At 36.0% G+C, this 17800-nt stretch overlaps 1 protein-coding gene across 1 annotated transcript in view; it reads right to left on the bottom strand.

Moving 5' to 3' along the window:
• Positions 1-8149: 8149 nt before the first annotated feature.
• The window catches only part of KCTD8 (potassium channel tetramerization domain containing 8), an 88554-nt gene continuing 78903 nt past the window's right edge, over positions 8150-17800 (bottom strand). Inside the window, exon 2 of the mRNA XM_040556177.1 lies at positions 8150-9440. Coding sequence (XP_040412111.1) covers positions 8980-9440 — 461 coding nt within the window. The 3' untranslated portion in view covers positions 8150-8979. The remainder of the gene's footprint in view (positions 9441-17800) is intronic.

Genomic DNA, 17800 nt, shown 5'->3' with positions numbered 1-17800 from the left:
GCTGCCATCTGCTTCAAAACATTGCTCTGAATTTCTAGGACGTGAACAGATGGGAATTTTAAGGGCAGAATTTTAAGGCATTCATCCTGCATTTGGATATACATGGGGAACATGTGCATTGATACCAACAGACTTTTGACCAACACAGGGTCTTGCTTAGCCACTGGGCTGCAAGATTGGGTCCTATGATAAAACATTTCACCCCTTCAGGAGCTTTCCTGCCTAGTGACACAAGACAAAATTTCTCAACTATCACACACGGACCAAAATGTTCACTACTGAGATAGGTTGTAGGTAAGGTTTTTTTCCTCTGTTTTGCATTCACATGATATGATTTCTAAGTTAGATGATCACACAGTTGATAAGCAAACAATAGGCTGCCATAATCTGGTAAGTCTGAAAAACATTAAAGTGTCAAAGAGAAAGATAGGTAATTAGGAAGATTTGGTGCAGAAAGGCTAGGTCTAGGCACAACATAACTGACAAGGATGTTCACTGATATAAAAACAAAGGAGTTATGAAAAGACTGTGATTGTACCCCACACTGTAATAAAGTTTAAAGAGAACCATTCTAGGGAATACTAATAGAAACAACATAGAACAAACAATCTCTCTGCATTTATGTTATATTTGTTGCAACTCTCCCTGTTCCTGTTTTGTCATTTTCAATCGTCTTGAGACAGGAGACAAGTCTTTATGCTTAGCTGTAAAGCACTAGCCATGTATGTCATGCAAAATAAATAAAAAATGAATCATGATAGGCATTCCAGGATATTAAGTAAATCAGCACACGCCTACTGCATCAATAATTCTTACTGATTATCCTTGAGTGACTGAGGTGCCAGCAGGGATGAGGAAAAATAAATAACATGCCTTCAGAACTGGGAGGAAGCATCAAACAGATAATCACACAAGCACGTATACAGCTTCAAATCCTGGTCACTTACCAGCTGAAAATAATCCTTTAACAGTTAGAGTAAGAACAAGATATGATAATTCTGGTCTTGGGTCCTGCACAATATTGCAGTTTTGCTGAGATCTTCAGGTAATGATGGGATGTGGCAAACATCCAAGAAAGAAATCCCTGGGGGTAGTCTATGCCTCTCCCACCATTATTAAAGCAATAATCTATGAAATTACTTCCCTGTTTACTACACTGATGGCTTTAGGCAATGAGGACCATGATTGGAAGTCCAATAGGAACTCATCTCCTGAGCCAGGAACAATTCAATAAACAGGGGGCCCCAGCACAGAATTGAGGTAATCATGTAGGAAGGATGAATTCAAAGAACCTAAAGATCTCTCTGCTCCCTGGTACTTGGAGACGGAGGAAACCACTCAAATCACTTTCAAAGTCATGCAGAATCTTTTTGTCCTGTTCTTGTTTTATTTTGCCTCTTTTTCCCCCTATGGCAGCTTCACCATAAGTAGACTTACAGAGGGACACAGAAGCCTTCAGAAAACTCCTGTGGGTTTTCAGAAACACTAATGTACATAATTTATTTGAAGCTCATATGCAGTGGAGTTCTTCTCATTTCTGTACCCACAGAGCAGCACCATGGCTTCCTCCTGCTGAGATGCTTATCACAGGCTGGCTCAGGCAATTGCTGTTTACCCTAGTGTGAGACAAGACAGACTCACAAGGAGTATTAGAACATAGCTCTTGTCAGACAAACTTGATTATTCCTTTTAGTAAGCACTACAGAATTAGTGTATGAAGGGAATGGGATGTTATAATCATGCCTGATTTCAATGTTAAAAAAAACCAAACCCTTACTAGTATGATTAATTCAAATTGCCTTGGAGTGGAAGTGGGAAGCTGCAGTTAAGGATGATTGACAGATCCTATTGAGATGAGGGGAAGGACACAGGGATCACTGCAGAGGTAACAGGAGTTTTTCAGAGGTAGAGAAAAAAGAGTTAGACACAAGTCTCAGTAAAAGCCACAGGGAATTGGGGCTCTCTCACCTATGTGCCTTTGAAAATCTCTCTCACATTTTATTTGCCATCGTCTAATTATCTAAGATAAAGTAAGTGGGATATTCATAAAATTCAGTTAAAAAAATAATAAAATAGACTAATGAATAATTGGAAACATAGAGAAAGGTAAAATGTGTCTGACATTATTTCTGGTCAGAAATAATTGAAAATCGGTGCTGTTTATTTGAAAAGGGCTGAAGTAACCAGGAAAAACAAAGGCAAGGAAAAGAGAGAAGAGAAGAGAAAAGAAGAAAGAGGAGAAAAAGAAGCGAGAGAGAAAAATAGAAGAGAGAAAGAGGAGAGAAAGAGAGGAAAAGAAAAAAGAGAAAGAGAGAAAGAAAGAGAGAGAGAGAGAGAGGAAAGAAGAAAAGAGAGAAGAAAAGAGAGAAAGAAAGAGAAAAAAGAAAGAAAGAAAAGAAAGAAGAAGAAAAAAAGAAAGAAAAAGAAAGAAAGAAAGAAGAAGAAAAAGAAAGAAAAAAGAAAGGAGGAAGGAAGGAAGGAAGGAAGGAAGGAAGAAGAAAGAAAAGTGAAAAAGAAAGAAAAGTAATACAGATCTTATTTCAGGCAAGACATAAGCTTACAATTTAAGAAGGCAGTAAAAAAAAGAACATAAAATAATGAATTCTATAAATGGGAATGTCCCTTTACAGTGCAGGAAGAGAATAACCTTTTTCTACCCCTGTCCTTCTATTACTGACCAAAATGAGAATATGTGCATCTGTAAGTACCTGTTTCCCAAAAGAGTATTGAACACTTGGAAGACACTCAAGGAAAGTAAGAAAACACTTTTAAAGAGACAGACTGAATCTCAATGTCAGCAGAGATACTTGCCAGGGAAATTCTGGACAAGTATTTGCATGACTTAGTCACAAAAACAGAAGCCAAGCCTGCGCTCTCTTTAGAGGCCAGGAGGGTGCTACTTAATTTTTCCATGAGGACATACTGGATCAGCATCATAAAACCTGTGAAAGAGCAACATTTTTTCCCTCAAAGACTAGGTTTAGTTCTGTAACTTGGTGAATCCAGAATTCCCTTGGGGAAGGGTATGCAAGGACTCCACATCCTGCCCTGCCCAGAGAGAGAAGCACCACAGGCTCTGTTCCTCAGGGACTGGGTTTTTAATCCCTTGGGTTGCCTCTACATCCACAATAGCATGAAAGATTATTTTTAACACTATCTTTTTTAGTCCCATTTCCCTACCTCCAGGGCAGACTCTATGGCAATAGCTTTACTGCTCAGCAGTCATCTCAATTGCTGATGTCAGAAGCTTACTAATGTAATTTAAATCAAGGTTAGATATAAATCAAAATAATTCAAGACCAAATGCCAGTAACTGTTTTGTACTACATTGAGTCCAATACTACCTTAAACAAAAAAATAGCATGAAATGAAACCCACAACTCTCCTAAATAGGGAAGAAAACAGAAAATAAATAAAAATAAAAATAAAAATAAAAATAAAAAAAAATAAAAATAAAAATAAAAATAAAAATAAGGTCATTGATGGATGGTTCTCACACTTCATCCTAAACTAAACTAGCAATCTAGTAGGGATAAGAAATATTCCATCAGGTGTTCATGCTGTCAAAATTTACACTTACTATGCACAGCATACATTTATGAACAAAACGGCCTGTCAGAAATTTAGCATGAAGTGTTGCCACATTATGAATTGATCAATATTAAATTAATGAATTGCATGCATGTTAAGCAGATAGTAGATAAAGTTATGGTATTTCAGCATTAAATGTTGCTTGAGAATCAGGAAAGATTATTTATTGCCAATTGTGATCTCCCTTCTTTTATGTTAATTTAATTTTCTTCTTGTTACTGGTACTCATCTATTCTTGGGTGACTTCTTGCTAAGAATTACACTGCACTGTAATTGAAATGCTTACTATGCTCAATACTAGAATTACATCTAATACGTATAGGAAAGATTATACAATCTAGTATCTCAAGACGGATGTCATCAAACTATTTCTACACTCTCTCTTTATGTACATAAAGGAAGATAAAGTAACATTTTAAATAAGCAGATTTTAAAAGGCAATACAACACAGAGACTGTCAAATTCCCACTACCTCTATCTAGTCTGTTGTTGCTTCTCACTCTCTTTTCTTCTTTTTGGCCCAGCAAAAAGAGGACGAGTCCTCAGGGGAAGAGAAAATCCCCAAATATTTATTCCCTATAATCATCATTCACTGCACTCACTGCATTTGTGGTTTCCCCAATGTTTTTACACAATATAATGCCTGAAACTGAGGGTTTCCAGGGTGCCAGCCTCCAAAGAGGGGAGTACAGTCAGTGCTGAGTTTCCTCTGGGCACCATTTGTACTGTTTTCTCAGCACCCCATTCACATTACCATGAGGCCAGTTTCAAAGAAGGAACAGTGTGCTAAAGCAGCAGAGCTCTCCATCTGCTGCTATGGAGCTACACGTAAGGACTTGGTCCCATGGGACAGATGTTCTCAGTGCAAGCAGCGATGCTCCAGCAGTATGAAACAATGGTCCCAGGTCAGATACAGTGATGAAGGCTGTGCCCTGGAGAGGCAGCTGTCCACCACAGCAGTCTGTAAAAAGTGGTATATCTTTATGAACAGACATACTGCTCTTACCTGCTCTGTGCAACCCAGAGTCATTGTCTCAGCTGCAGTACCAACACAAAGTGTGTGTGCATGGTAAGATGAATACTGATGATATTGGGATCATATTTATCTGTTAGCAACACTATTAGGGATTGCTTCATTGGATTACTGGACAGTGATAAAGAGATGTAGGGTGATTCACCTGGCTTTACCTTTCAGCTTGTGCTTCATGTTATCTTGCCAATAGTACTGAAGTTTCCTCAAACAAGCAGCACTCACAGTGTGCTCAGCTTCCCCCATCATTTTCTAGCATGAAGCCTGCTGTAGTCCCTTCTGAATTCAGTTATGTAACTTCAAGTAAAGAACAGATAAATAGAAGTGATTATAAGAATGTCCATAGTAACAATGGAGAAAAGAGAGGCAGAGCAGAAAATATGAGATTGGATGAAAATTACTTCTAGATAACAGGGCCTGGAATAAATAAAGCTATTTGATGGCCTGTAATATATAAGCTAAAGTAATGTGTGAATGCTATTTTTATGGTGAGCTATACCAATGGTGTGATCCTGTAAATAGCTAAAGCCTTCTTGAGAATTTCTGAGCACTCCCAAGGAACTTGGTTCAGGACATGAGTCATATAGAGTGAACCCATCATTGCCTGTTGTTACCCAGTATACTAAATTGAGTTTCCACCTCCAGTAGGAAGTGTATTTTTGAACATCATTACTTGAACAAAGACAGCATTAGAAAGTCAAAAATGATTTTGAATAAGCACAGTTTTTAAAGGTGGACATGATGTTTTAAATACAATTTAGTTCATTTAAAATTCATTGAAAGTGAATTCTAAAATATATTTCAAATTAATTTCAAAGCATGTGCTCAGTGGCAATTTTATGGACACTACCGACTTCTGTCCAAACATTTTTGCTCATCTGATTTGTTTGGTAGATTTTTCTTCCAGTAGATAAGTAAAAAGAATAAAATCCAAGACTTGTAAATTTAAGTTAGAAATAATCCTCAGAAATAGGTTCAGAAGTAATCCTTCAGCAGTAATTAGGCCACCATGTGATTATGATCTTTCTTCACACATTTTGAAGGTGTAAACTCCATTGCATGTACCCCTGTTTCCCATCTGCTCAGTTAGGACAACGAAGAATATAAAATAGACAGATGTGCTATCCATCATGTGGTCTTAAAAATAATTTTTATAGTGAGTAAACATGGGCAACGAGAACTGTTTTTGTGGCAGATTCTGATGAATAGAGTAGAATAGAATAGAATAGAATAGATAGAATAGAATAGAATAGAATAGAATAGAATAGAATAGAACAGAACAGAACAGAATAGAATACTTGAATTTTGTGAAATATTAGTTCAATTAGGACATTGCTTCTAAAGGAAAATTTGTTTTATTTTTATCTGTTCCTAATCTTTAAAAACAGTTTATAATATACCTTTCTGTGTTGCTTAGCATGTTAAAAATTAGGAACTAAACTTGGCAGAAATATACAAAGGGAGATAGTTTTACAAGTTCAATTTTCAATAACATAATGATTTAAGTTTTTGTTGACTTAGAAAAAAACTTTCTGAAAACAAAATATTTTTTTCAAAAAGACTTACTTTCCTTCTGGAAATCAGTTTCATTTATATGTTATGTGACCTATTAGTATTTTATCTTATATTGACTTTTTTTTTTTTAATGTATTTTAACAAAGCAATTATCATCTAAAACTTATCATCTGCTGGCTAAAAACAACTTGTTCTATAATGAGATAAAAGTTAATGTCATTACTCTAACTGTGAAACATAACCCTTTAGAACGTGAAAATAATATGAAAATTATAGTTGAAATATTGAAAGAAAAATAACAAATTTATTTTTGACATTCTTTTTCAAATTTAAGATTGAAAAAAAAATTTTTTGATCTATCTTTCCTTTCCAAAGAATGTGTATTTTAAATGTATAAACTTCACATGGAGTGGAATTTAATGTACTGACCACCTCTACTGAAAGACAATAAAGGACACAGAATTCCAAGGTTTGTAGACTACTCCTCTGTAACAAAGTAAATAGCTGGAAAAGAAAGATAATGAAAAAGACTGAAATGGATAAAAGAGAAAGAAGCTAATTAGAAAAGTAAGAAAAAGAGAAGAAAGAAGGATGCAATCAAAAAACCCAGCTCTTACCACTTTCTGCTTCTATTAGAGAACTCTCTTATAACACTTGGGAATTTCCTGCCAACCCTATCCATCTAATCACCCACAAGCTCCTCAGTTACACCAAATGATGTGGCTTGCTATCTCCCTAATCACACCCTGTAATCTTAAACCTGTAAATTAATAAACACATAGATGGGGTTGGAGCTGTAACTGTGTGAACTGTATGAAAAGTGTGACAGGCATTGCAGAATATGCCTGGAGGATTCACGGGAGCCATTGTTTTTTCCCAGTCTCTTACTACACGTGCCAATTTTTCACTCTGAAAGAAGGAGAGTGTGTGCTGTGTAACCCCCGACCAAAACACTTAATCTGAAGATGCTGGTGGGGTTGCTAAGTAACAGCAATGTGGTTTATCTGACACATCACTTGTGCCTTGCGAGCACTTCAGTTCTCTTCAGGAATGAATTAAATCTGAGAAATTTTAGGTAGTACATTAAAAGAAAAAAAATCTCATTAAAAAAAATCTACATATTGACAAATTAGAAGGGATAAACAGGTCAAACAAATACCTAGCCATACCATAGGCAGGTAGTGACTGAAGTGCTAAGAGTAAGTAGCACAAAACAGTCTCCAAACTCAATGGCAAGGTTTAATAGAAAGGTTCAAGATACTGTGTGAACCTAAAAGGCATCATCCCAAATGGAAACGGCATAAAATAAAGACAATGGAAAACTGCATAACCTGTGAGAAGCGCTATGAAGTCAGATTCAAAAGGCAAGAAGAAAATTCAGTGTGAGATTCTCAAAAATTCTCATTAGTCTTATTTTAAGTTATGAAAATGCTTTCAAAAGATGAAATGCTGGAGTAAACTGATTAGTTGAATGGGAAAGAGCAATAAGCTCTTTCCAAGTATGGCTGTCTGCACCACAGTTACCTTGTTATAATGACAACCATATCAATTTTCCTGTATCTGCTTTGAGAAATTAGGTTTGTCATAGAAAAGACTATTCACAGAAAACTTTATTTTGTAAATGTGTAAATTTTCTGTGATATTTTAAATCCTCTGTTTCTAAGATGATTTTTGTGAACTTGTCGAGTTTGGACTGCTTTCAGTTCTGTTAGTGAAAACACGCAGTGTTTTAGTTCATTCCCCCCTGCAGCCTAGCATAGCTCTTCCTTCTGGAGTCTGTACTGTTGTTCCGATTAAATGGCACTGCACTAAACATTGTTCACCCACTCCTGAAACATGTTTTTTGTTTGGCTTTGTGTTGTGTGTTTTTTTTTTTCATTTTTTTTTCAGCAAAGTAGTTATGAAAACATTAAACAAAGCAAAACAAAACAAAAACAATTTGCTTGAGTCTCTTAAAAAGAGAGAGGAGATAACGATAGCCAAGAAAATCTACCAGATGGTTCTTTTAATAAATACATTAAAGTCTTTTTTATTTTTCTCCAATTTTAGTGACTAACATAACAGAAACTTTCAGACCATCAAACCAGTTTTCACAATCTGTCATAAGTTTGCATTTCACAGAAATAATCCTGACAAGCACTAATAGATGAACGTTGTGGTGCAATAATAAAACAGTATAAGGCATATTTACACCATCCTTACATACAGAACACTGTACACACAAAAAAATCACAGACCCAGAACAAAGCAAATTCAATCCCTTAGACGTTTTACGTTTATAGGCTTGGTATCAAACAAATAATTCTCCAAGCAACAGACAACCTCTTGTTCTTGTGTGATTTATTTGTAACATTGTGCTCATGCAAAATAGGTATTTGTTTTATTGCATTAACATTGAAAGAACATTGGGAGTTAGTTCTGAAACCAGTTCAATCAAATTTTCAACCCTGTTTCTCTTCATCCATAGCAAGTCTGAGTCATTTTTATTTGTGACATAAAACGAGGCATTAACTGATGATTGAGATTTTTATTTGATAAATTCCAAAATGATAATGAAGCTCAACTGACTACAGTTCGAAAACCATCTTTCTTCACCATGCACATTTTTCTTTGCTATTATGAGGTGGTTTAGATGAGACACTTTTTTGTATTTTTAAGTTTCTATCTTTTTATATATATTTTTAAAGAAACCATGTACTATCCAACATCCACTGTTCACAGAAGGAAATAAGCAGCAGGAATAGCTCTGGTGGCAGAGTTGGCCAGGAGGAGGACATCAGTAAGTTAGTGGCAACTTATTAAACATCAAATGCCCCAGAGATACGTAATGAAAGAGTTGAGTACTATAACCCATATTTCTGTAAGAGTTCAGACTGCCAGGGACGTTTGCGCTCTGGAAAGTAATCTGGAATGTGGATTTTTTTAAAATCTTGGATGCATTTTCTCATTTCTTCCTCAACACTCAGCTTCTCACATACCTTCTTTTTGGAAAGATTTGTTTCTCTGGACTTGCTAATGAGAGTTTGAAAGAGTTCACTGTTCCTGCGTTTGTCTGGCGGTGGCATCCACTGCACTGGGGCCTTCTTAGATGGACGATCCAAAGTCAGAGTATTTGGCTGGTGAGCTGTGGACTGCTGAGTGCTAGAAGCATTTTCTTGAGGAGTGCTTGCTTCTGAGTGGCTGTCACAACTTGAGGTGGACAACTCGTTGCAGGAAGTCCCACTTTCACTACCCTTGTCCAAGACTTTGTCGTGCTTCCTGTCCTCATGGTCTTGTTTGGGGGAAACAGTTCTCTGTGGTGGCCCTAATACAAGGCAGGAAAGAAAAAGTATTAAATAATGCATCGGTTTACACAGAAAACTGATCAGCTGTCATTTAGAAAAACATGATGCGGGGTCTCAGCTGAGACAAAATGGAGGCATTTCCTTTTAGTCAAAAGAATTATGTCAGAGTGGTATGTGACTTCTAGGTCTGGTCCTACATACGTGTTCAGTTGTCAATATCCTCACACCTAAAAATGTTTTCAGCAAGAATTCAATGCCTGCCTAGGAAGAATCCAGGAAATGAAATATGTAATCCTCACAGATTATCTGCATCAGAAATCCCTGCAGGCAAGTTTGAAAGAGGTATTTTGCCACTACATCCCAAGAAGTTTATTATGAAAAATTAGTTTTTGTAGTATTAGGAAAATACTGTCATACAATTTGCAATCTCTTTCCTTTGCTTAAAGAAAAATATTCCAAGGGCATTGATTTTTTAATTTTTTATTTTTATTTTCATTTTACTTTTATTTTTTGAAATAAATTTATCTGTTCAGAACAGTCTACTGATACCATGCCCTACAGATGTCAGCTATGCAGAAACCCCAGTCTCCAAAAGAGTATTAATCCTGGAATAACAGAGATTGTTCTGTACTGGCAGTCTTTAGGCTTTTATTATTATTTATTTATTTATTTTTGCCATATACTCATTTCACTCCCCTCCTACTGTCAGTTGTTATGCCAGATTTGCCTCAGTGCACATTCAGGATTAGGTTGTACATCTCCTACTGCACAAGCTGGCAAGGAAAAGGAGGCTATGAAGTTATCAGCAACGAAGCACTCTGTAGCAGCAGAGAGAGCAAGCTGATGGCCTATCAGCAGGAATTGCTCAGTGCTTCATGCAACTGAAAATGGGATCAAGGCTGTATTCTCTCCAGATATTATTTTTGCTTTGAAGTCTTGAGCAGAATTATGAATGTGAAGATGGTTGTCGCTAAATCTGTACAAGTATTTTCATTTCCGAAAACTTATTTCAAAACTCCAGCTGTGAAATGATGTTATGCTGACATCATATAAACATCATGATGTCAGTTTGGGACACTATCTAAAGCTCACAGAAATATGTACAGAGTTCAACAGGCTTCGGATCAGAGCAAAGATGTTTAAACATCTAAATGAAAATGAAGAGCAGTATTTCAGTGACAGTTGTGTGTCTGCTATGAATCCTGACAGAGTCCAAACAGCATCTAAATGTCTTATCAAACCTAGCTTACCCTTACAGTTTACCCAAACACCACAAGCATCAGTTACTGTCTTTGCTTGGACCAAAACTCTGGGTATGACAGCCCAACTCCAAGTTAGTGGGACAAAGCTGCAAGGAGATTTTTGAGTCACTTATTATTCTGTTTTTCAGAATTACAAATTAGAAATATAATTACAATTATAAAGAATGCAGGAGCAATACAAACACTCTAGTGTCTTTTTGACAGTGCAGTTCTATGATTCAAAGGAATCTAAGAAGATGGCAGTGTTTTATAAGAGACACAGGGGAAAACAAAACAAAGAAAAACACAAAACAAATACATAATAAACTAACAAAGCAGCACTCAACAATCTGCTTTTCTTTTGTTTAAGACAGCATCCCAAGATACTGTGCCACGTTTCTGTAGTCCACCTGGAGAAATCCATGAATAATCAAGATCCAAAGAGAAGAGAAAACAATCCATCAGGGCTTGTACTTACATTATTCACAGTGGAAATCACAAGTGATTTTCTACTTCTTTAATAGAAAATATTTAGTGCACAGCTGCAGAAATTTCCCTTCTCTTTCTCTTCCAGAAACATGTTCACCTTCTTAAATAGATTTACATGCCTGCCTTCTACTATTGTATCTGGCACTTCATTTCATACCTCAAAACCATTGCATGGATATGCTAAATGCAGACAGTCAGCTGACATCATGGAATTACTCTGCCTGTGCAGCATGCGATTATAAAACTGAGCAGTTAATCAGATAATGATTTCAGTATTGTTACTGTGATTTTCAATAACATAATTAACACCAATGTCTAGTTTACAATCATAGCTTCTTCAAATATAACAACAGAATCTGCGATTGAGAAATTAGTTTAGTGTTAGCAACACCCTGTAGACTTCAACTCTGTCTTTCCTGGCCTTTTTTTTTTTTTTTTTTTTTTATCTGTAACCACGTGAATCAAGATATTATGTCTAGTTGGTTTATTACTTCTTTATTGCTATTCCTTGTTTCTCCAGGGCTCAAACCTGCACTGTAATAAGGATCTAATTCAAAAAAAGTATTGAAACACACATACATACTTCCAAGAATATAAAAAAAAATAAATCCATTTTACAGCTACAAGGTTATCCAACTGCCTGATATTAGCAGGTATGTAAATGTTTATTTGGACCAGGGCCCTGACGTTCAGTACCTTACAGCTCTGAATTGCCTAAATTCACAATGAATTTAATCCATACACAGGTTTCTCTCACACCTCTCCTTTTAAAAATTAACAGATACTCCCTCAGAAAGAATTATTTATATGCTCCTGCACTTCTTTCTCGATAGCGCGTTATTAACAGAAGTAAAAGTAATGCTGAATTAGAGTTGTTTTTCTCACGGTATTTTACATCTGCTTAAACCCCCAAAGAATTTATAAATACACAATCAAGGGTCCTGAGAAGAAATTTGTTTATTTTCAAAATTAGGGATTATTAGATAAATTTACATATCTCTCTGTTTCAGAAAGCAACTCCTTATTGCCCTCATTTGTGACTGGGACTGTGTGATGGGGTGCTGGTTCCACTATACCTTCTCAGCTCTTCCAAAATATCACCAAAGATGTTCATACAAATCAGTCTACCTGGAAATATTTATTTTCCACAAGTATAGAATAGGTCTATAGAATAGAAACTCAGAGAAAGTATATTTGCTCTACTGTGCATGTAACTAAAAAGCTTCACTGACTTCCAGCCTTCACCCTTCCCTGTCCCTCCTTCTCCTGCCCTTTCCAGGACCTCTTATCTGCTGCTGGTTCTCCAACTGGAAGCTGGAAGTGAGTCACTGCATCTTGGTCCTCTCCAACTCATTCGCCTCTACCCATATATGTCTGGTTGTCCTCTCCGCTGCCCAGTTCTCCCAACATTTCCCAGTTAACACTTCTCTGGGCAGTTTCAATACATAAATAGATAGGATAATTGAGTTGGAAGGAACCTACAAAGATCAAGCCCAACTCTTGACCACTTCAGGACTAACCAAAAGTCAAAGCATATTATTATTAAGGGCATTTATCCAAATGCCTCTTGAATGCTGACAGGCATGGGGCATCAACCACATTGCTAGGAAGCCTGTCACAGTGTTTGACCACCCTCACAATAAAGAAATTTTTCCTAATATCCCTCTTTTTTTGAAAAACAAACAAACAAAAAACAAACAAAAAAACAAACCACAACCTTTTCCTAATATCCTCCCCTGGCCCATCTTTGTGCTGTTTCTGTGCATCCTGTCATCAGTTATCAGGGAGAACAGACAGATACCTCCCTCTCCCCTTCCCCTCCTTATAGAGAGCAGTGAGGTCACCTCTCAGCCTCCTTTTCTCCAGAGTACACAACCCAAAGTGTCCCTAGCCTCTCATCAGAAGGTGTGTCTTACAAGACAAAAATTTTAGCAAATACTTTATATTTATTGAGAATGCATCTTAAAAACATTGCAGCATTGTAATAAAATAATGATGTAAAAATCCAAAAAACCTTCCATGTTTTAACTGATTTCATCAAAAATGAAAACAGGAGGACAACAAGGCTTAAACTGACTGATTATCTTGGAAGGCTCAAAAACATGATAGCAAAGAGAACAAATGCTATATTTTATTTATAAAAAAAAATCTAATCCAACAATATGGTTTTCAATTTGATTCATAATTTTTGCATGAATGAGAATATTGGCAGTATGTGATTTGCATATGATTTTGCATGACATGAAGACTTTTTCTCATCATTTTGCGTAGCTACATAGGATTTCAGTCTGGTACACAGCCTTGTTAATACTCCTGAATGAAATTTTCTTCTACTTAGTTTCTCAAATTACATTATTAAACAAATCCTATTGTTTTATGCTTTATTCTTAAAAGTCTAAGTAAAATTAACTGTATTTAATAATCTATTGTAAAAATCAACAACAACAAAAACCCCTCATCAAATCCCATATTATGATGGACTCATCCATCTTGTATACTCTCCTTTTTTATTACTTTTCACCAACATTCAAAGTATTGCAATAACCTGAAAGCTTAGAGAAAAGTCACCTGTGAATTTTGATGACAGGTTATGATTACTGTGAGAACATTTTCATTAACAGACTTCTGAGTACTTAGTATGTTACTTTTATGATAAAGGATTATGTTTTTTTTTTTTTTTTGTCTAATTTCACCTTTATTTTTTAAAAAGATTTTTTTTTTTTTCAAAAAAGCTATAACAAGATAGCTCTATAAACCCAATATATTTGTGGTTTGTATTGTTACTCTGATTTTCAATAATATAATTAACACCAATATCTGGTTTACAATCACAAGGGCACATACTCTGCCCTTGTGAGGCCTCACTTGGAGTACTGCATCCAGATTTGGTGCCCCCAGCACACGAAGGATGTGGACCTCTTACAGTGGGTCCAAGGGTGGGCCATAAAGATGATCAGAGGCATGGATCTTTCTTCACCTCTCCTGTGAAGAAAGGTTGAGAGACCTGGGGATGTTCAGCGTGAAGAAAGGAAGGCACCGGGGTGACCTCACTGCAGCCTTTTCAGTAAGGGAGCTTATCAAGAAGATGGAGAGCAACTTTTGCTCAGGCAGATAATGATAGGACAAGGGGGAAGGGTTTAAACTAAAGAGGGGAGAGTTAGATTGTTAGCAGGAAATTCTTCACTCAGAGGATGTGAGGCACTGGAACAGGTTGCCCAGAGAAGCTGTGGATGCCCCATCCCTGGAGGTTTTCTAGGCCAGCTTGGATGATGTCATGGGCAACCTGATCTAGAGGTGGCATCCCTGCCCATGGTAGGAGAGTTGGAACCAGATGGTCTTTAAGGTTGCTTCCAACCCAAGCCGTTCTATGATTCTACGATAATCTGTGGCATATTAATGATATTTCCACTGATAGGAGAAAATCCAGCTAATTCCTTGAGACCAGCATGGATTCAGCTTGCCTCTTACCACCAGAGTTGTAGGTTAAAACTAGCAACTGTAAGTTCGTGTTATATCATCTTATTGAAATCTCTTCTGTGACATACACTTTTTGAAGAATAGTGCTGATGGCAAAGAAGTTTACAACAGGACCACTGCACTCTGTCCTCTTAAACGCACAACAAAATCAAGCTAAATCAACTGCTCTATGGCCAGAAAAGAAATATTTATGTTGTGGTGTTTGCTTGTTTTTTTTTTTTGTTTTTTTTTTTTTTTTTAAATAGCAAGTAAAATAATTAAAAGCAAATAAATAAAGAAATAGATAAAGAAATAAGTAAATACTCAGTTTTCAGCTGGTGTCTCCTCTGGAACAAAATTTCAAACCAGTTTTTGGATTAAAAGCCAGATCCAAAGAATGCTTAGTATAAAATAGTGAAGTAGTTTTCAGAAGGAGGATTGAAACTCAGATTTTCCTATTTTTATTTCTCCTTTCAGATGAGTGATCAACTGCTATGGGTAGCCAAATGCTCACACGTGTGTGTTTTTTGACCCAGCTGAGACTTGGCTTTAGTCAATGCAAAGTAGAATAGCTTTGATAAACTGAAGAGAAAGTTCCCTTCACCTTCAATTACTCCAGTGCCTTCAGGGTAATATATACATTTGGAAGACGTGAGTTAACTTCCCTCAGGCACAAGAGAGAATTACTATCTGGGAGGCTTTGATTTATTAATGCTTTAAGCCCTGAACTCTTGCATAAAAGGCCAATACTGTTGACAAAACCAACTTCGGTACTTGGAGCAGAACCTAAATTTATGTGACCTAAGAAAGCCAAGCAAGTCAGCTTCCAGATGAGACTGACACAGAAAGGTCTTGTGAATTGCAGCACAGCTTCGTTAACATGAAGAATAGCACTTAGGTTACTCACATCTTAACAAAACAGTTTTGTAAATATGACCTATGATCTGGCAAAGCTTCAGTTCATGTTTTCAGGGTATGCAGATTGGTTTGGCTTCACTAACAAGCTGATTCTGATCTGTGAATCTGGTTCCAAAACTGCATCCATTTAAAAAAAAATGTTTTAGACTAAAATGTTGACCCCATTCAAGTCAGAGACAACATAATCTGTGACCATAAGTTATAAAAAATTGATTTCAAAAGAGTGTTCATTCTAGTGTGAATGTAAAAAAAAAAATCTTAGAAGATCTTAGAAGGAAAGTAATTTAATGGTGAAAGAAGGAGTGAAAAGATACTGTCTTATTGTTAATGTTTCGGAGCATCAGGATTTTTAGCAATGTTTATTTTTTGTTTGAATACGTGGATATTTCAACAGGAAGAATATGTGTGTGATTGCACGTTTGATGAAGCATTTTATTTAAATCCCCTTACCTGCCATGAAAAGTTTAACAGGCACTGTGTAGAGATTTTGGCTGTACCGGGCATAGATCTCACAGGAGAAATTACCCTTTAATAGTGTTAAACTTGGTGGTGTGTGAATGGATATGTGGTACGTGAAGGGAATGAACCAATTCATCTTTCAGATTAGTACCACATGCCTGTAAGTGATAACTGCTCTGTCTCAAAAACAAAACAAAAAACACAACACAAAAATATTTTTTTTCTGTCACATTTACTACCACCTGATGTTAAATTAACTTCTAGAAAGGGTATAGTAGAATGAGTTAAGCAAATCATTTATTTATTGAAAATTTCTTTGTTTACTTCCAGTAAAGCTGTATTTGAAATATTAACATTATTCACAATATAAAGAGATTAACTTATATAGAGGGAACTACCTTTGTTATTTGGAATGACTGAAGATATGCAATAAGCACTCTGATGCCCAACTTGAATTCATTAGATACTTCAACCTAGTCTTGTTTTGAACAAATAACAAAACCATACTCTTTCCATTTATTAGTTTTCTGACTGGGTTCTGTGGTAGGCAAAACAGTACATAAATATAGGAGAGAGTCAATGAAATTCTGACACAATTTGTTGCATTCCAGTAAAACTAACGAAGAGTCCACAAAACCTTTTTAAATGTATTAATCTGAAAATTGTGAAGATGTACCAAGAAATGTCATTTCTTGGACCCAAATCTGAAACCTTTCTTAAGATAATTTTGATACTTAAGGACAACTTAAAAATGAGTGCATTGATATATATGAAAAATAAATTTTTAAAAAAATCATAAAAATCAGGCACCTTCCATACCTTCACTTGCAACAGTGAACAGACAAAACTAATTGTATTTCAGAAATATCTCAGCAACTTCTGGTAAACATCCTTGTCATTCATTTCCTAACTGTCAAGTAGGTTTGCACTCAGCTCTATGTGCTAACATTATCTGCCTCTTTTTGATTATTTTTCAGTGGCCAGCAGTTAAGAGCTAAAACCTTTTGTTCTGTCCATGAGAAATGTTTATTAGTTTTCAAAAAAAAAAAAAAAAGGGCTATTCCTTAAAAAAATAGTTAATTAATATTAAACTATACGAAATCATCTTCAAATTATTAATTTATGGATCTGAAATTTAATAAGACTTATCTAGGGTGATATTCTCAATTGACCACAAAAAGAAGTCAGGAGAACAGTATCAAAAACAGGACATTTTATCATGTAGTTCTTATAAACTCCCTTAAGACTTCATTGCTTCTTTCCCCTAACTGGTGCTGACAGAAAGCTTATCTTGTTACCGTTGATCACTGGAAGAGAGTTCCTTGATGCAAATCCCAAGCTTCCAACTCTCTCTTTAAACCTAAAAGGAAAAGTGTCTTCTCAGTTCTTTCAACACCAGGATACTGGTCTAGATACTATAATAAAATCCCAGTTTCAAGGATCCAAATGTCTTTAAGTTGTTCTGTTTAACTATTTTCTTGAAATTACTTCTACCACAGGCTTAAATTACAAAATAAAAAAAAAAAAATCAGAAGTAGACAATGCACTTGCAAAAACTTTATGGGGGCAGAGTGACAAAGAAAGATAATCATTCCATCTTCATATTGCAGAAACAAACCCTAGATGCATGAATCCCAGGATTCATAGGACAAACTATGGATTACTGTTTAACCTATGGGTTTATAGACTCACTATTCTCTTTCCTATCCTGTATCCTTAGGCTGCATTCAGAGAAAACAGCTGTTGGGCCGGGAAGGACTTTTAGATCCCTGTGCTTTCCTTGGATCTCTGAGGTTGCCAGATACTTCTGGCAACTT

This window comes from Cygnus olor, chromosome 4 (assembly GCF_009769625.2).
Source record: "Cygnus olor isolate bCygOlo1 chromosome 4, bCygOlo1.pri.v2, whole genome shotgun sequence".
NCBI classification, from domain to species: domain Eukaryota; kingdom Metazoa; phylum Chordata; class Aves; order Anseriformes; family Anatidae; genus Cygnus; species Cygnus olor.
This window is presented reverse-complemented; position numbering and strand designations above follow the sequence as displayed.